We start from the raw sequence: 19,267 nt of genomic DNA, 5'->3' as shown, positions 1-19,267 counted from the left end.
GGGAAAGAACTGTTGAACATTACATGGTGCCATTAAAAATATGCCAGGAAATGCAGGGATGAAGCAAAGTTCCCCAGACAGACTCAAAGTAGATTTGGGCTTTTTCCCCAACTATATGAACCAACCGTCACGCCGAGCAACGCTCGTCACGGGCGCTGCGCTTGTTTCCACTATGGTGCGCCTGCTTTGGATGTCATTCCGGGAGCTAACCTTCAGCACCCCTCAGGAGGTATTACTAATATCAAGTACCAGGAATGTGAAAAAGGAGGGGGTGCGTGCGTGCAGAGTAGTTGTCGGCGATTGGTTAAATCCCCGCGTCTTCACACCTCAAGCATTAACATTACAAGCACCATGTGTAAACACAACTGACTGTGTGTGAGAGGGGTGCGGCCTCTCCTCTCAGACAGAAAACACAGTGGAAAAACAAACGGCCTGCGTCAACCCCGGAAGCTGTGCACGGTGATGGTTAAGGGTTGTCAGTGTATTCACCCCTAAGTCACAGGTGCACGTCCAGCTCATATCAGCTACCGGTGGCTGTTTTCTACATGGTGAACACCATGAGACGTCACTTTTTAGTGTAATTTAAAGGCTATTCTGTGTTCTGACGTTTGGACAATGTTTGTAAGTAACTTCATACTGTAATACACTACTAAAAAATTCACCCAGGTGTTGTAGTTAATTATACACTGGCATCCACTCTCCCATAATCAGTTTTCAATTTTGGTAATTGAATATTCAAAACAGCAGAAAATTTTAATGAAGTCTGAGTCAAATGATGAAGAGAAAAGAGAACACAATGGCGACAGCTTGGTCTGCCAGCTGGTAATCACACCTCTGAAAACGTTGGATCAAATCTCCACGCATTATTTGGATGGACTGACCACATATTCTAAATCTAAATGGTTACTTTCTTACCTAAAAATATGAATTAATAAAGTAGCATAAGACCAATCCTAGGTTGAATAGCGTTGTTAAAACAAACAATGCCTCTTTGGTAAGACAGACAGACAAAGAGCTACAACCCAATTCTCATCAAAACGAGCCATTTTAATGAAAGAGCGTATGAGCAGCCGGCTGTGAGAAGGTTGCCAAAGGACAGTCTGCAAAGTGCAACACCAAAAAGAGCCTACTGCAAAAATATTTAACAGCTTTGCTGTTAGACACATTATTCCAAACTAAGTGTTGTGGTAGAAGCAACAGGAGACCAGTGATGTGTGAAGATTTTAGTGACACTAACCTAAGACTACATACTTTTGTAGCATCTCTTTTTGGTGTTGCACTTTTTGGACGGTCCTGCGCACTCATCTTGTCATGTCTGAAGGACAGAGAGCATCACTTTATGACTGCCAGCACTACACTGGTACAATTTCATAAGAGCTGGGAATCCAGGCTGTAAAACAGAACTTATGCTTACCTTCATCAGCTTTGTAGCCAGTTTCAAAACATTGTTCACTATACTGAGTTCGTCTTTCTTATTGGGCTTTTTCTCCATTTTGAGATATAAATTTATCTGCAACCAAGAACATTTGTACATACTTTAAATTGTACAATAAAGACCTAGCAGTTTATTTAAATGCACATTAAATGGTTGATTTAGATACTAACAATGAATAAACAGGGTGTTGCAGCCACTGGTCCTTACCTGCTCAGTGAGCAGCACTGAGGAGTTGCTGTATTTGCAGTTGGTCTCTGAACCCAGCGTGGCCAGCCGTAACAGAAAGAGAATGAGGGAGGAGCCCCACACCATCAGCTCCCAGTTTGTCAGAGACTCCAGGAATGTCTGGTGGCTGTTCAGAAGCTGAGGTACAGCAAAAGCACATGTTTATACTTGTAGTACAGAGCACTTTGCTGTGTGCAAAGAATTGTTTTCATCTGGACTTTCTGACTTAGCATCAATCTTCAGTATTCTTATCTTCCATCAGGTAATATGATCAGATGGTTGCCTGTTCTGTGGCTGTCTTTCCATTACTTAATCTCTATGTAAGACTCAAACTGTTAGCATTTTTATTAACATTATTAAATGAATGTTCTCTCAACACATCAGATCTGTTCCAATATAACTGACCTGGGCACAAATGATGAATGAAATGGAAAGTGCTAAAAGGAAGATGGTGGAGACAATGACATCAACAGAGCGCTGCGGACCTCGTCTCTGCAATGAACAAGCAAGTCAGTGACTCCCTATTGCAATTCAAAGTCCATGATAAACCTCCACTGGTGAAACAGTATGCAGTAATAACAAAAAATGAAAGAATACAAACCCTGAGAAAAGAGCGTAGTGACAACCACATCTTTATGTTTTGGACTTTCTTCAGCCTGAAATGAGGGATCTCAGATTTCTTGGCCTTGCGGGCAGAAGTGAGGTGGCTGAAGTATTTGGCAAATAAGAGTCTCTGTTGAGGAAACATGGACATACACTGTAAGAGTTGCAAAGCAGTTGACAGAATTTAGCAGTACTGCAAAGAAACAAGCCATCCTATTGTATGTAGACCACCAACTGCCACTAGGGGGAAGACCAGACAACATGAGTGAATAAAAAGATGTAGATGAATTGTGAATTCTTTTTTAAGACAAGGCGATTATTTGTATAGCAAGAGAAAGTGAGGAAAAGCGGTTTAGCCATACAGTGCCCATGCTGACAGGACATTCTCAGTCACAGTAATGCGAAACAAATCAGGTAAAGCAAAAACAATTATAATAACAGCTCTTGGCACTGCCATATTTGATTATCTGGGATAAGCACAGGCTACACCTTGAGCTGTTTGTAGCCTATATTTCTTTACATGTTGCTACTTTTGGGGATAAAAGGGTGCGCAAAATTAGCTAATAGCATTTCCTCTGTACAGAACATCTGAACATGATTATGAACCTTGATCTGGAGTTATAATAAACACCCTATTTCTCATGACTGTGCGTACAGATTTGATTTGAGTTATGATTCTGAGATGAAGGGGTGCAAAGTTTAATGCGAATTTAATCAGTCAGGTTCAGTGGGTTAAAATGGAAACTGTTTAAATGTACAGTAGAATAATGATAAGAACTTCACATTAGTGTTGTTACTGCTTTACTACACATGCCATAGGAAAGATGGAAATAAGAATGCTTCAAAATGTACAACGTGAACACTGACCTGTTTGTATGTCCTCTCAGCCACACACATCATAAAAAAAAACAGTCCAATGAGGCAGACTCTTTGTACTGTTGTGATGAAGAGCAAAGTGTAGGCCAGGGCATCACGTGGTCCCACCGCCATTTCTAGCAGCTGTGTCAGGGACAGCGAGCTGAGGCTCGACATGTCCAGATGCTGAGCCAAGCGGAAGGCAAAGGGAAGCAGCGCCAGGGTAGCAGTCATGAGCCCACCAAGCACAAGGTAACCCATACCCTGCTCCACTAACTTCACCTGTTAAGAGAAGGGGAAACAAGCACCAGCCATAGGAGATAGTCAACATCTTGTTACGTTGCTGATAAAAGCTACAGCAACTCAGTTTAATCATTGGTGTATTAAATTTACACAGCACATGCACATTTTTAAAATCAGCACCACATATGATTGTGTAAACAAATCAAACAATAAGGATGTGTCAATATTGGACACCTATATTAAACTAGACAAGCCATTTACGGTTTGTAACTGTACCCGTGTGAGGATGATCCCGCTGATCTCCAGTACTGACATGTCCACTTTCTTACACTCGCCTTGCTCCCATATTATGGCACTGACACGGTCCTTGGATGGGTGACATGCTTGAAGCCAAGAGAGCTGGCTCTAAAAGGAACCACAACAGAAAACACTGTTTACTGGTGGTTTCCATTGTATAAAAATGTACCAAGTAATTCTGCAATAGGCTTAAGGTAAAGAAAGCTGGAACAATTAGTCGATTATTCAGTTATTCAACTGACAAAAATATGTGGCAACTATTTCATAATCAAATAATATATAAGCAAAAATGTCAAATATTTGCTGTCTCTAGATTCTCTAATACAAAGGTTTATTGCTTTTCAGTTTTGAGCACTTTGATCCTTAATTAAAAATGTTCCAACATGTTGACTCAGTAATTTACAGTATTAAAATTTTCTGGTGATCTTACTGTGGCGATTCCTTGCTGTAGGCTCTCATCGTCACTGCTCAGAGTAGCATTCTGTGAGAGCATCATGCCAGCATTGTACCTCCCGCTTCCCTCACTGTCACTGCTCCCCGTGGAGGCAGAGTCAGGCCCTTGGAGAAGCTCCTCCCACAATGTGTCATCAGTATCGGAGGGTGGATGAGAGCTTAAGCTTGGCCGGAGGCGCTTCAGCATGATGGATGCTGCACTCGCTTCCTGCTCTCAAATCAAACAGTATACTCTATATCAAAAACAAAAGTTGTTTCTCTGTGTATTAAAATTTTCATCTCTACGACTGCTTGTTGAATTATAAAAACATAATGCTTGCACCTCTGATTCCAGTTTCATTAGCATACATTCATTCATTCATTCATTTCTGGACAGGTCGCCAATCCATCGCAGGGCTAACACATAGACAAACAACCACACACACGCACATGCACTCCTATGGGCAATTTAGAGACACCAATCAACCCAAGCTGCATGTCTTTGGAGTGTGGGAGGAAGCCGGAGTACCCGGAGAGAACCCACGCAAGCAATAAAACTATAACTCTGACCTGAGGTCTTAGTGTAGGTTTGTGGTTAGACTTGAGATTTCTCTTCCTAACAGAAGACACTGATGAGGATGTTGGCAAAGTTGCAGTGGGGTGGCTCTCTTGATGACGTGCTGGGTGAATTACTTCCACTGATTGTATCTTCTCCTCTTCCTCACTGGAAAGCTCATCGGATTCCCCAAACCCCGACTTTCTTTTGTTCTGCAAGAAAACACCCAGATTTTCAAAAAGTCAAATGACACTTTAGAAGGTTTTCAATAATCAAAAACATTTTTTCCACATATCCTTACACATTATAAACCTGGCTAACAGGTTACACTTAGGCTCACTGAATGCACTTGTAGGTACAACAGAAAGTCTCTGTCAAACCTTTGGTTAGAGTGGAATTAGAGACCTTAAAGGTACTCTGAATACTATTCAGGACTGCATTAAAAATATAACAAGACCATTTGACAGTCTAATAAACTCCAGGGGTCTCCAACTTGTTGCTTGCGAGTTACCAGTAGCTCACGTAAAGGTTGAAAGAATATACAGTATGTACTAAAGCATACAATGCATGCATTATAGAACTAAAGACGTTTCACAACAGAACTTTACTCAGTAAACCTGCTCAAACTGCAGTCCAATCAAATACACAGACGTACCGCCCTCCTTTGGCACCAGATTATTATATGCCAGTCACCTGTCAGTCCAATGAGTAACTTAACTCTGAGTAAAAAAGGTCGAAGACCATATTTATTAAAAGCTCTAGTCATTGCTGAGAAGAACTGAGTTAAACATGCAGGTGTTCATCTGCTTTGTTACTACAAGTGTCATTTATCTGCCAATACTGAGTCAAAATCAGTATTGAGAATAAACCTGCCTTTCTACCATTACATTACTGAGACAGCAAACAAACAGAACACTCTGGAGAAAATTAAAGGTCAGTTCAGCATTTACACATCAGCCAGATGCTTCTTAAATATTGGTTGTGACTAGTTCTCCAACACCACCAACCTGTATTTATGGACTGCTGTTGTTTAACTATGAGAAACTGAACTGTTGAGAATGAGACTCCCCTATCCACCACAGTTCACTGACATAGGTTTGTTGACAAAGGACTGAGTAAAGAGATGAGTGTTTGTACCCTCCTCTCTGTGTTTCTGTATAATTGCTGGCCTTCTTCAAACTGCTCAGGGCCCTCTTGCTCTATGTTCTCACTCTTTTCTTCAGATTTTTTTAGCCCTCTGCCCTTCCTCGGCCTAAAGGAGACAGAATGAGAACATGAGTTAAAGATGAGATAACATAGAGCAGGCACTGTCTAAAACAACATGAGTAGGAGCTTCTAAAAGGCTTTACTGCATGGCACAGGTACAAGCTTCTGAGAAGTGTTTGGGTCTTTCAGTGTACATAATGTGTAAGCTTAGACATGTACCAGAAGGTGAGATTGTGTTAGTATAAGAACATGAGCGTGCAGTGCCTAACAATGAGAACACCACCTCCTTCTGCGCGCAGAGCTGCTGGCAGCTGGACTGCCTGAGGGCCACCGGCTGGACTCAGTCGACACAATCTGGCAGTGCACAGTGCCCAGCAGCAGCATCAAACACATGGGCCCAAACACCTCGCTGGCAGTTGCCCCGGGGACCTCTGAGTACAGTACCACTGCTGCCACTGAGGGAAGCAAAACGTTTGACAACAGCAAACAAAACAGTCTCTTAGGGGAGACATTATAACAGAATTAATGCTTACTAATGAGGCCTTTCTGAGTTGCTCAGGTACAATGAGAAACATTTATTGCTGCAAATAACTGGGTGTAAACTGTGGCAAGCGAAGACACTAAATAAATAAAAACGAAAACTGCAAAATAGTGAATTTTAACAAACGCCTGCCCACTGAATATATCAAAAACCATGAACCATAGTAATTTCCTTAGATGAATGAATTGGTCTTTGTGTTTCCAAAGTAATAATACTCAGTTCTAGAGAGATGTTCAATTTATTCTGTGACCGCTTTTGAGGCTGCGGTTTGTTTCTCATGAACCCACATTGATATAACACTCCTCAGTAACACAATGTAATTCAATACCAGCAAAAACAACAACCCCCACCTCTCAAACAGTTGCAACAAAAGATTAAACATTATAATGTTCATTACAGTGAGATTTATTGCAAGACCTGTAGTGGACTTAATTTTTTCTTCTTCTATTAGTACCCATGTAGTCTTTGATCCCACAGGAGTTGATAATGTAGTGGCAGCAGACACGTAGGACTAGACTGGTGCCGTACTTTTTCTACCAGAGTAGTAACTGTGCTTTTTGAATTCATATGCGACTCAATTGCTTTAATTCCCATTGTCCCAAGTTTAAACATGTTTTGGCTCATCTTTTAAAGTTATCTCAAAACCATAACTATTCCCGGTAGTCCACTTTTCATTTTAGAGGCAAATTTCCATAATTTGCATCTCCCATTCTTACTAGCTTCCTCTTCTTCTCTTTTCGCGCTTACGGAAAATGTGGGAGACAGCATACATACAAGTCAGATGAATGCAAGGCATAGCATGCAAAACCACAAAAATTAGTAATAAAAATTTTAATGCTAACTAGATACAGTTAATAAAGCCAGATTTAATCAAGTTTTCAGACTTATCCCAATTAGTCTAAGGGTCATCTCAAAATTTAAGGCATCTTACAAGTAAAAAAATAAAACTTGAAGACATTTTATAACCTTAAATTTTTAAAATCAAATTTTAAACTTTTTAAAGATGTGCAGGAGCCCTGTAAGTTTCTTTCTCTTAGTTACTTTTAAAACCATCACTGGGTGTGCATGTGTGATAATTTATTATAGCCTGAGCAATCATTCTCACATGAATGATTTGTAACGGTTTTAGAAAAGATGCTCATGAGGGTATTACTACTTTTCCATGTGGCATTTTATTACTTCAGTAACAGCCCCATGAATAAAAAGTAGATAAAAAATGGTGAGCTCACCTTGCATGAAGTAGAGCACAAGGATACTTGAGGAGATGGACTTGGAGGTCACCTGGATCCACCATGGGAAGAAGAATGGGAAGAGCAGCACTCTTACTAGACCCTTTCGAGTCAGAGCTGTCCATGGACTCTCTGGTTTGGCTTTGCTAAACGTGGATCCTAGGGGTCAAAATGACATAAGCAAACACACTGTGTTTGTGAATGTGTATATGTAAACCACTGTAGATGTGTCTCAGAATAACAGGCTATAAACTACACAACAGGTGGATGACAACTCTTCACTGACCCTCACCTCTTACTAAGTCAACATCGATGAGGTCTGGCTTGATGTGAACTATCTTCTTTGGTTTGCTCTCCAAATCCTAAACGAAAGGCAAGCAGGGCATCAGTTTAGCTGTAATTCCAAACATAAATATACAAACAGAGATCTGTAGCTGTCTTACATTTAGATCTGCTTTCTCCAGAGATTTCTCCCAGACTTGTTGATCATAGGCCCCAATCTGTATCAACAAAAGAACTTTTACTTTTATTAACCACCAGAAGGGCTTATTTAGTAAGAATTTACAGCCTTTACTGTATATACATACAGTGCAGTACAATTTTATCTGGTATTTGAATAAATCAAATTACAGTATGAAACATATTTTAAAATAGGCCTAAGGTAAACAACATTTAAAGATACAAGCTGGAACCAAGCAGTACTGTATAATATTACAAGTTCATCAACAGAACATGTTGCCACAAGTCTTAAATAGCTTGGCGTCAGGTCTTATCCAAATCAGATCAACTGTGGTGTAGCTCATAGGATGAGCTGAAAGGTTAGGATTATGACTGAAGCATATCTAGTATAATGTGGATCTTACCTTCTCTTGATACCAGGCTATTCTGGCCATTGTGACCTAACGCTGGAACCAGTGAACTCGGAGTCACTGAGCCTGGCATAAAAGCAGAACAACAGAGACCAACAGTAAGTAGAAGAAACTAAACGTAACATTAACGTTAGTTGTAAAACCGCTGTTGAAGTTGGGTAACAGCTCAGCTGACATCATTAAGCAACGTAGTAAAGTTATGAAGCATCTGTTAACATTAAACTAAAGGAGTAAACGTTAGCTAACTAACAGTAGCGGTCCGTTAGTAAATACACAAAGTAACTTACCTGTGAAACACAACTTGGAAGGAACTAGTAATCATCACAAACTAGTCTTTAAATACTTTCTTGCCATCCGTTCCAGGGTCTTGTTGACAAACTGAGCTAGCTAACTTGTAACGTTAGCCAACGTACTCATACGATTTGCTTTACAAGGACTGCTACTCTTCAACGCGATAAACGTTGCATTTGTGAAACATTCTTGTTACATGCATACGGCTTTTTACCGATACGTTTATTCCAGATATTCTGTACTTCTCTAACTTCTCTTCTGTTTAACATTTGACCCATTTTCCGCTTCTCTTTTCCGGGGTGTGTTTATTTGCCTTGGGATTTTTCATCCCTGCTTTAATTCACTCAGGAGGAATTTGCTCATCTTTCAATCTACGTCCAGAATCTATTCACTTATACGATTGCCAGGCGATAAACCACTAACGTTACTTGAAACTTCTAATAAACAATTTGTGATTTACATAGTAACAGAAACATACGACCCGAAGGAACGTGTTGCCTGACAGACTATAATGAGGACAAACAATACCCTTGAGCGTATTCCTAACATTTTGGCCAATCAGATCGCAGCAAGAGAGAGAGAGCGACTTAACAAGTAGAGCAGACATGAATAAAATGGTTAGAAAAGCTACAGACACTTTTTAAATTATTGATTAATCTGCTGATTACACTGACAAACAATCGTTTGATCCATAAAATGTTGGAAAAAGTAAAAAAAAAAAAAAAAAGTAACGCACAGCATCTTCAAATTTAGGGTTTTAGTCAAATACTGCTGTCAAAAGCACAAAGACCCCAGTCCCCTATGTAATGTTTTACTAGCTACCAAAAAAATCGATACCTGCCCCCGACAAGTTCACTATTATTTTAACCTCTAATTTAAGCTCCCTATGCAACTGTTACACCAGAAACAAATTCCAAAACCCATTATTTATTATTTTAGTGTGTTTTTCTCACTTTAAACAGTCCAAAAGAAAGATGCGAGCTTCAAATAGTACATTTGTATGAAATCGTATAATAGACATGCAATCATTAAAGACATGTGATCCCAGTGCCAATGATGGTAGTTCTTAATAACCCAGTGTCCAAACCACAAACATAATCAGTTTATGTAAACAAAAAAGAAAAACACAGGGAGGTCACAGCTGAGAAGCTAGAACCAGTCTGGCATAATTCTTGCAAAATGACAAACAAATAATTCTCAGAATGGAAACATGAATTTACTAACTGACTATTTGCTAGTCCTAATGAAGATTATACAGATGATGTGCATTTTTGCTGGCATACAACACACTGCAGTTCCAGACATCTGTGTATATTAACAATTTTGATGAAAAAATATATATACAAGGTAAAACCCAGTAACACCACTATAAGACACTACTCTCTAGTAAGGGTCCATTGCGTAGCTAAACAGTCATCTGCACACAAATGCTCATAATGTTATGGTTAGAGAGTACAACTCTGTTGTTGAGTCGAAAGCCTGTCCAGATGGCGACAATCATTTGTCATTCGACTCCTGAGCGTCTGCTGACCGTTGGTCTTGCTCAGCTGCACACACAATCTTTGCCTTGACCTTCTTGTTGGAGGAAATGATAAAAAAGGGGCTGAGAAAGGCATAACAGGAGGAAAAGAACACCCTCATATCAGCTACCACTGGTGACACCTTAGCCACCGTCAGCATGTGGATCCAGATCACATTATCAATCCCAAAGAATACCACATAGAGAATCACCAGGGTGACCACTGTTTTGGCAGCTCTGGTCTCCACTCCACCACCCTGAGAACGGCGGAGCTGTCTCATCTTGCGGTTGTGGCGGTGAAGAAGCAGCAAGATGTAAACACTGGAGCCCACCATCAGGGTGACAAAGGCAAAGTCCCTGACAGAGACAGCCACCCCGTTAACCACATAAGACAGGTTGTTTTTGAAGTCTACATGACAGAAGCCCAGGTTGAGAGTAAAGGCAGGGACAGTGCCATTACGCGGAGCCATAGAAAAGAAAGGGGCTGCGATGCATACGGCCATGTTGAGGAGCCACAGTCCTGCAAAGGTTGGGATGACCAAGGAGGGAAGCGTAGGCTTCAGCCTGGACAAATGGCACCCAGCGGGGGCAATGGTCACTGCCTGAAACACACTGAGCATGCAAGTGATGCAGACTGATAAAGCCCGGCCAATACGGTAGGTGTAGATCACCACCTTACAGCTGGGATCATTCAGCAGGTCCCTCAGCCCAAACACAGTCATGGTCTGGGGGACGCAGCGGGTCAGTAGCAGCAACAGATTGGCGAAGGCCAGGTGGCACAGGATCATGTCCACAGGAAGGAGCTTGGGTTCGGTAAAAATGATGTGGGCATATGCCAACAGCACCACAGCATTCCCCAAGATACCCATACCTGTTTGCAAGAGGAATGACACCCCTTTGATGGTGACACACAGCTCCATGGCACCAAGGCCTGCACCAAACAAGATTTGCAAGACAGAGAAAAGGTTAGAAATACACTGCACTTAACAAACATCCTCCACATTGGTTACACCAACTTAAATAAAAAGCTTGACATAACCAGATAATATCTTGTCATCTCTAGGTGGTCTATCTGGAAAAATGATGCTCACCTGGTTGCGAAAGACAAGTAATGCCTGTTGTGCATTAAGTGTGTAATGGCCCATGTAATTACAATTTATAGAGTTCACTGCCACTTGAAGTCATTGGCCAAGATTGCAGTGTTCAGCCCCCAGTCTGTCAAATTAAAACAACAAACTAAATCTGAGATGGTCTCAGAGGGTAAGCCCTAAAACAATAGTCAGGTGGCCATACAAACATCGATTTAGTCTCTAATATGACGAGATGCTTTCGTACTTAAAAACGGCACCTTTGGAAGATACCAACTTGGTTTTGTCTAAGTCAGACTGTCTCATATTGACTTTAAATAAACATTGCAATATATATTTTGTACATAGCATGGACTCTGGAATTTGTCCCCCATCTGAATTTTTGTTTACAATTTTAGGGTCTGAATTAAAGGGAGCAGATCTGAGCTAGAAGTTTTTGAGTTGGCTTGAGTTTTTAGATCTGAATTGAGTGTACTGAAATAGAACAACTGGAATACAGTTTTTGAAAATTCAGGCATGTAAATGTTCTACGTGAACCTCATAATCCTAAAATAATGTCTACTGAAAATCAAGGATATAAAATTGCACAACTTGAAACAAAGTGAATTTCAGACCAAATAAATGTATAATTTTTTTTTTCAAAGTGAGATATTTCAGCACAATAATTTCAGTGGTATTTAAATTTCAAGACAAAGTACTCAGTAGTGATAAAGTTTCAAACTCTGTCAGGCCTATCCCGGTGCTGATAAGATTAATAAACAAATAACAGTGCAGCAAATATTCTGGTTCTCAGGAGCACCAGTGTGATATCAAACTTCAAACAACATGTGGCACATGTCTCACATTTCATATGAATGAACGTGGTCCAGGCTGTACATCAGCACAACAGTCCAGATTTGTTTTAGGTTTTACTGTTGGGAAGCTGCTGTCTTTTATGAGAATTCTAAACTAGAGTGATATTTTTCTGTTGTTAAATTCCACATCCAAATTTTCAGTGCCTCTGGACAAAAAAGTGCATGTCAATCTTATGAACTATTAAAGGGTTTTTTCTCTGTGGTGTTAAAAACATTAAGGTTAAACAATCCCAGTGGAGACTGCAGCCTGTGGTTACAGTTGATGCAAAGCAGCCTGATGATGCCCTGAATGAGCCATCAGGAGTCTTTAACATGCACAGCTGGTGCTCAGGTGTGTGCCCCTTTCTGTCTTCATGTCCTGGGAGCATGTTAAAAGACACAGAGGAGCATGGCAATTAGCCATGTAACAATGTGTGTCTACTAATTGGGGGCATAGGGACAACCAGCCATTATTCATTTATGTTCTTGATTCTCATTGCTGACATGCTACAACAGATATTAGTACTCAGGTTTTACAGCACAATCTGCATATAAACTATCTCTCCATCCATTATCCATACCGTTTATCTTGAACAAGGTCGGGGTGGGGGGGTTTGGAGCCAATCCCAGCTGACATTGAGGGGGGGTGGGGTACACCCTGGACAGGTTGCCAGTCTGCATATCAACTATACATGAAAATACATTTATTACATTAAAAGTGCTGTAATCTATGCTCATATTATTTCCTCAGTTGCAAAATTCAGATTGTGTGCTGAAACACTGTTTGAGAAGCTTGTTTCTCCTGGGAGTAGGCTTTGGAATAAAGTATCATAAGACGTGTTATTTGCCTGGTTGTTTTTAACATGCTTACATGTTCAACTCGCTAATTAAAATGGCAAGTTCAAGCCTGTCCTTCTCAGGGGATTTCATTACAAGTCTGAAATGCAGGCTTTTTTTGTTGCCTTTTTCCTATTTGTTTATGGCTGATGTAAATTGTTTTTTTTCCATTGCACTAATTTAATGTGTCATTTTTCAGAAACTGATTATATTAAAATAAAACCATTTGAGTCAATGTTCACATCTGATACAGGTCATGCCCAAAACTACATTATTTAACTGGACATACATTTACAATATATAATCCATTTTAGCACAGGTTCTACCATGAAGTTTATTATTATGGTAAATGGTCTTTATTGAGAGCTTTTCTACGCATGGAAGCACACTGCAAGCACTTTACACTATTAGCCCACTGAACCACTCTCACACACACACACACACACACACACACACACACACACACACACACACTGGTGGTATTACCGGCTGCAATTTGGGATTCAGCGTATTAGCCAAGGACACAGTGACATGTAGACTGGAATAGCCAGGGATTGAGCCACCAAACCAGGAGCTAGAAGATGACCCCCTCTACCTCCTGAGCCTGTAATGCTTCATTTATTTTTGCCATTGTCATAGACATTTAAATTAAGTTTGCTGTTTGAGCATTGAGGCCGTAGTGATGTGTTGCAGTGGACTGCACTGTATCAAGAAGTGTTTCTAATATTTTGCCAAACAACAACCCAATTCCCCATGTTTGTTAATAGGAAGGGACCCTCTCACTAGTCCAGTGCAACACCACCTTTATCTATGACCTCACTACAGCCAATCTTCCTTTTAAGTTGTTTACAAGTAAAGTTAGTTCAGAGAAATGTCACTTTTTAACCTTTTGCACCTTTAAGTAAACTGAAGGAGGCAACATCTGTAGCTGGCGAAGAGGGAACACTCAATGCACGTCTTCAGTGTGACAGTTAATCTGTCCCACAGCAAAAATGTGGTTTAAGAAGTTTTTTGCTCAGCAGCCTGTCGCTCTGATATTGATAGGTCTCAGACTTTTTATTTGCTTTTAAAGGGAAGGTTGGCAAAAGTGACCTCATGACTTCAGATTTTATTCATCTTTATACCATATTGACAATATGTTCACTTTAAGCTTTGAGATGTCTTCTGATATTTTCAAACAAACTAAATAAATGATTCATACTCAGTGAAAAACACAAACTGAATTTAAAAATGTTTTTTTCACATCTTTTATCAAGTATCTGTCTGCAGTTTTATTCCATATTTTAAAATAAAATGCAATGCCGTCAAATTAAGTCAATTTTATTTATATAGCCAAAAATCACAAATCCTAATCTTAATATATACATTACAATTTGTTCTTAGACCCTCAAATTAGAATAACTGAAGCACTAAAAGTCATACACCAAGAGAAGGCAGAAATAACTAGAGAAGAATTATAATGTGGGGATATAGAATAATAATTATTGGACAATAAAGTGAAGATACTGTATATGATTAAGAAGATGTGAAGGAGATAGGAGCTTTACCCAAATAAAATGAACTAAACTAAAATATAATAAATCTATGGGACAACAAAGAGTTACATTTAAAGTGAATTTAAAGTTGACACTACTCACTGTATATGTAAACATGCTAAATGAGTGGTAAGTCAGATGATCAAACTGCCAACCCTACGGCCAGGGGATGACCATTCCTATCTCCTGAGCCACAGCCTAAAGTGGACTTCATCTCATGAACATTCATATTGTAGCAGTGGAGAACAGTGTCTTTTAATTGTCAGTAGAGGACATGTCTCATCATGTTCTTATGACAAATGGCTGTAATATCCATTACCCATTTCCTGCTGTGGGACATGTTGCAGCTAAATCATGCAGCCCACTGACACCACCCACACTGAATTACCAATACCCTCACAGTTTAGGTTTAATTCAATTTTTAGAACTTTTATTGCTCTGGATGAATTACACAATCATAAATCACACACTATGTCACACACTAAAAATGAAAGTGTGGGCGATCTATCATGCAGGCTGGGAGGAATGTCTTCTGGTTTTTACTTAGTTTCAGTTTCTCCACTGGAGGACACTGTGGTGTTAGTATGTGACCAAGACAAGAACTATCTCTTGATGGAAGAAAAGAAAAACACAAAAGCAGTATAGAAGGTCTAATAAGGAAACTGAAATATAGTGTCAGTAATTAGAAAAAAGATTCAATAGACTCAGTGACACTAAGAAATTCTTTCAATCTTTTGGAATATAAACATGAGGGTAACAGATATTATCTTTTCATTAATGTCAATTTCCCTGTCCACTGGGGGTTTTGTGTCTGTCTGAAGCCCAGTGAGGGGAACAGAAGCAGTCATCTGAATTGATCTAAAGTAATTGGGGGCTGAGGGGAAAAGAAGTCAATGAACCATGCAAAACAGATTCAACAACTGTTAAATGTTTGCAAGTATAAGAGCACAAACAACTTGACCATTCAGAAGAGAGGGATCAGGGACAAGAGCCAAATTAGATCTGATATCATTTTGAATTCTAGCTAAGCATTACCTAACATCCAGAAAAGGATTACAATTGATACTGTATCTTGTTGATTTTACTGATTTGATAAAACTGTTTTTTGCTTCTTTCTTTCTATCACTACAGCAATGCCGTCTGAGCTGTTTGTCCGTGGGATGCTCTATCTATCCCTCACTGTTCTTGGAGTCCCAGGTAACACTGCTATCATCCTGGCTTTCCATCTCTTGCTATATCAAGAGAACCGGCTCCTCCGAGCTGATATTATTGTCCTGCACCTGGCTTGGGCCAACCTGCTGGTGGTGGGTGTTCGCTGTCTGCTGGAGACCCTGGCATCCTTCTGTCTGGCCAACATCTTCGGAGACACAGGCTGTAAAGCTGCGCTCTTTATCCACAGAACATCCCGCTCCCTCTCCATCTGGATCACCTTTGTCCTAAGTGCCTACCAGTGCCTGAGCCTTGCCCCTCCTGGATCACACTGGGCCTCTGTCTGTGCCATGGTAGCTCACAATCTGAGCTTTGTATTTCACTTTATCTGGCTGCTTAACACCTGCGTGAGCTCAACAGCCATACTCTTCTCCTTCAGCACCCGGAATAACTCCATCCCGACAAACAGTGGCATCAATATAGAATTTTGCTTTCTGCAATTCCCCTCAAGGTTGTTCAAAGAGGTTAATGGGGCAGTCCAGGTGGTCAGAGACGTGGTGCCCATAGCCCTCATGACCCTAGCCAGTGTGTTGATCCTGGTCTGCCTTTACAAGCACAGCCAGCAGGTGAAGGGACTTCGATAATGGGCTTGGGGTGTACACTATCACTGTGAGGACCTTGAGTTCCTCGCTGCTCTCTGACCTGTGTGTATTCTTCTCCTCCCTCTATGCAGCACTAAGCCCTGTGGTCATTATTGCATCTAACAGGAAAGTGAATGCCAGGCTGAGGTGTGTAGTGCAAAAGAAGGCTACGAGTACAACAACTACATGAATCCAAATGGGATAACTGATTGCTCACAGGTCTGCAGAGGAAGCTGAGATGATGAGGACTACATTTTTGTAAAGTCTGGGTCATACATGGGTCATTCTAGTTTTGTAATATACTAGTTAAATAATGTTGCATGATAGGGGTTGGAGGAAAGATTCTGCTTTCACCCATACTGGCTTGAGCGATTGTGAATTCATACACTTTTTGTATTAAAACATTTTTATTTTTGAGACTTTAAAGACAAATTGTAACAACTTATGAGTGTTTAACACCTGTAGCTTTGGATGTCCCCCTAAGCTACAGGTGCGTCCCCTTCCCCCTGGGTGGGGGGAGAAGGGGGAGGGGATGCTGCTCTTCTCACTGTGTATAATTAAAACAAAAATGGTCAAAAAAAACCCTGTTACTAAATACTAGTCTGTGTGACTCTACCTATCTGGCACTAAGTTGCTTTGTTTGTTTATTCATTATGTTTCCTCCATCTTAATTAGCTGGAAAAATTATAGCTGGGTGACACAGGGCTCACTGTAGCTGTTAAATAACTTTCAGCTGCCCATTTAGCAATAATTAAGGCTGTGAAAAGAGGCTGGGAAATGTTCCAAGCTAACAAGACAGGTAAATTGTCCCACAGAGAATTGGTTAAAAACCTGCTGGGAAAACTATATTCTTTAGAGAGAAAAGGTGTAAGAGATGTTCATGACTCAATAGTGATTTACCCAATACAATGCTGACAATATATCTCTGACTTCTGGGTGCAGTAATAGGATGAGGAGACTTTAGGGACACAAAGAGTTTGGCATGGATGTGGCAACATGGGAATTTAGTTGTTATTAAGTAATTGCCACCTCTCGGAGAAGCAAGGGCAGAGAGACAGGGTGGGGACATATCAAAACTCTGTGAGAGCCAGTTTAAAAGACACAAAGAGGAGCTGCCAGCACTCCAATCCTGCAGTTAACTTGAAGGTGCAATTCAGCTGCTCTTGCAATGCAGGTAAGGAGGAAAAGGAGAAGTTCTCTTTCTGTGCTTGTGCAGAACTGTTGCTTTCAAGACCAGGTTGACACCAAATGCTATTAAATACCATATTTCTTGCAATAGAGCAGCAGTTACTTTTATGCAACCACTAACACCCTCTATATGTAATTATATTTTTGGAAACCTCTCTCCAGATGACAAACTCCATGCGTTTTACTCTTCAAACCACTGAAATCTGATTGGCACTTTACACAGACTCCGGTGGAATGAAGGATAGAATACATGGATGGTTTCACTAGAGTAGCAAGTGTGCTGGCGCCTCCGGTGAGGAATCACTGAAATGGTTGACGCTGTTGATTCCCTTCAACACTTTCGGTGATGTCATGCTTTCTGTTTCTGTCAGGAAAAAAGTGGCAGATTAGTTAAAAGGAACAAATTCATGAAAAAAAAAGGTTCCATTAGTGTGTATGCTCAAGTGTCTTCCTATGTGTGAATGCATGTTTGTGTGTGTGTGTGTGTGTGTGTGTGTGTGTGAAGGGTGTGCCACTCAGGCCTCTCCCTGTGCAAGACAGGACCTGTCTTCATTGTTTTCCACCCCTCTGTAGCATTTTGAACCCAGTGAACACAAGGTGCTGTTAAACACGTAGAGACCAACCCCACAGAAATGCAACCCTCTTTCTAGCTCGCTCTCAAATCACCCGCAACCTTCACATCCGACCTGCACATTTCCCCTCCAAGACTAAGTTCTGCATATAAAACAGAACTTGCAGTAACTGATAAACACACATTTTTGTCTGTTCAACCTTCCCCTGCTTGACAAGTCATGATCTGTGAAATGCATGCAAGCTATTTGCAGGAAATGACATATCAAAATAACCAAAGAAACAAAGCTACACATGCTAAGTCTTCTGCTTCTTTGTCTGTAGTTTGATAAAATACATCACACAAACCTGTACAAAAGCCACACACAAAAAAGCTGTTAAGTTGTTCAGAGTGGTCGGCTAATAGAAGTTAAGGGGGTTGCAGTAAATGCCGTCAACCAATCCACCCCTGCTGTGCCTGATGTCAGTCTGTTTACCTGCAGCAGGTACAGGCATTTTTGTCCCCTGTGTCCACCAATGGCAAAGCAGCAGTGGGGGTTAAACCTTGCCCCTTTTCTGCCTTGAAGCCAGTCCACACCCTAATATAGTCCTCTTTTACTCAGGAGCTGAATGTTAAACCTAAACCCTTCCCTCCTCCACAGAAAATGTTTCAGATTACACAAACATCAGAATCACAACAACATTTTTTCTGGTTATTCTGATGCAGCAGAAATTTTATAATTAATCGAAACAGTGACAACAAGCATGATTCAACAACACATTAACTTCCTAAAATCCATTCTAAGTAATTTGTTAATGACACTTGAACCTGTTCTGCAAGCACCACCATACTGTTTACTTTTAAACTACCAATACAAATGACATTGAATGTTATTTTCTGGAGAAAACTATACCTTTGTTATTAATCCCATAAAAATCATTTCTTTGATATTTTTCCAGTTAAGAAGAGTTGACTGACTAGAGCAAGTGAAAAGTTTGAGGCTTGTTACTGTGGTGAAAATGTATCAGTAACAAACATCCTGCAGTACTTTCAAAACCCAAATTTTATTGATATGACAGACATAAAATCCCTTTCTATGTTTGCTGATACTGTTTTTCCCCTTTCCTTCAGAGAGATCTCTCTTT

At 40.4% G+C, this 19,267-nt stretch overlaps 3 protein-coding genes across 5 annotated transcripts in view; 1 reads left to right on the top strand and 2 right to left on the bottom strand.

Annotated features, from left to right (window-relative positions):
* The window catches only part of phtf1 (putative homeodomain transcription factor 1), a 12,774-nt gene extending 3,695 nt beyond the window's left edge, over positions 1-9,079 (bottom strand). The window contains exons 1-16 of one of the 3 annotated variants that reach the window (XR_002274204.1): positions 8,779-9,079; positions 8,486-8,557; positions 8,066-8,122; positions 7,915-7,984; positions 7,623-7,781; positions 6,136-6,307; positions 5,784-5,898; positions 4,661-4,858; positions 4,089-4,319; positions 3,638-3,766; positions 3,131-3,400; positions 2,262-2,393; positions 2,066-2,152; positions 1,643-1,798; positions 1,415-1,510; positions 1,238-1,315 (exon numbers count right to left, since the gene is read on the bottom strand). Coding sequence is in view for 2 of the 3 variants with exons in the window: in XM_020590637.1 (XP_020446293.1) it covers positions 1,415-1,510; positions 1,643-1,798; positions 2,066-2,152; positions 2,262-2,393; positions 3,131-3,400; positions 3,638-3,766; positions 4,089-4,319; positions 4,661-4,858; positions 5,784-5,898; positions 6,136-6,307; positions 7,623-7,781; positions 7,915-7,984; positions 8,066-8,122; positions 8,486-8,515 (1,902 nt within the window). In the remaining variant the exon portion in view is untranslated. The remainder of the gene's footprint in view (positions 1-1,237; positions 1,316-1,414; positions 1,511-1,642; positions 1,799-2,065; positions 2,153-2,261; positions 2,394-3,130; positions 3,401-3,637; positions 3,767-4,088; positions 4,320-4,660; positions 4,859-5,783; positions 5,899-6,135; positions 6,308-7,622; positions 7,782-7,914; positions 7,985-8,065; positions 8,123-8,485; positions 8,558-8,778) is intronic. The other 2 variants (XM_020590637.1, XM_020590552.1) reach the window with 2 other exon arrangements.
* On the top strand, positions 8,513-16,922 carry ora2 (olfactory receptor class A related 2). Its single transcript, XM_020591229.1, is given in 3 exon segments — positions 8,513-8,589; positions 15,726-16,380; positions 16,382-16,922. Coding segments are annotated over 2 exon segments (846 nt in total). The 5' UTR covers positions 8,513-8,589; positions 15,726-15,727; the 3' UTR covers positions 16,575-16,922.
* ora1 (olfactory receptor class A related 1) lies at positions 9,375-11,799 on the bottom strand. Its single transcript, XM_020591103.1, has one exon. It carries the CDS (start codon positions 11,219-11,221, stop codon positions 10,280-10,282), a length of 942 nt encoding a protein of 313 aa, XP_020446759.1. The 5' UTR covers positions 11,222-11,799; the 3' UTR covers positions 9,375-10,279.
* Positions 16,923-19,267: the final 2,345 nt, after the last annotated feature.

This window comes from Monopterus albus, unplaced genomic scaffold (genome assembly GCF_001952655.1).
Source record: "Monopterus albus unplaced genomic scaffold, M_albus_1.0 scaffold1.1, whole genome shotgun sequence".
NCBI lineage: Eukaryota > Metazoa > Chordata > Actinopteri > Synbranchiformes > Synbranchidae > Monopterus > Monopterus albus.
The sequence above is the reverse complement of the archived record's forward strand: the minus strand, read 5'-3'. Positions and strand labels throughout refer to the sequence as shown.

Coding starts and splice junctions, on each gene's coding strand:
- ora1 (XM_020591103.1), bottom strand. CDS start 11,221: ATGGAGCTGTGTGTCACCATCAAAGGGGTGTCATTCCTCTTGCAAACA.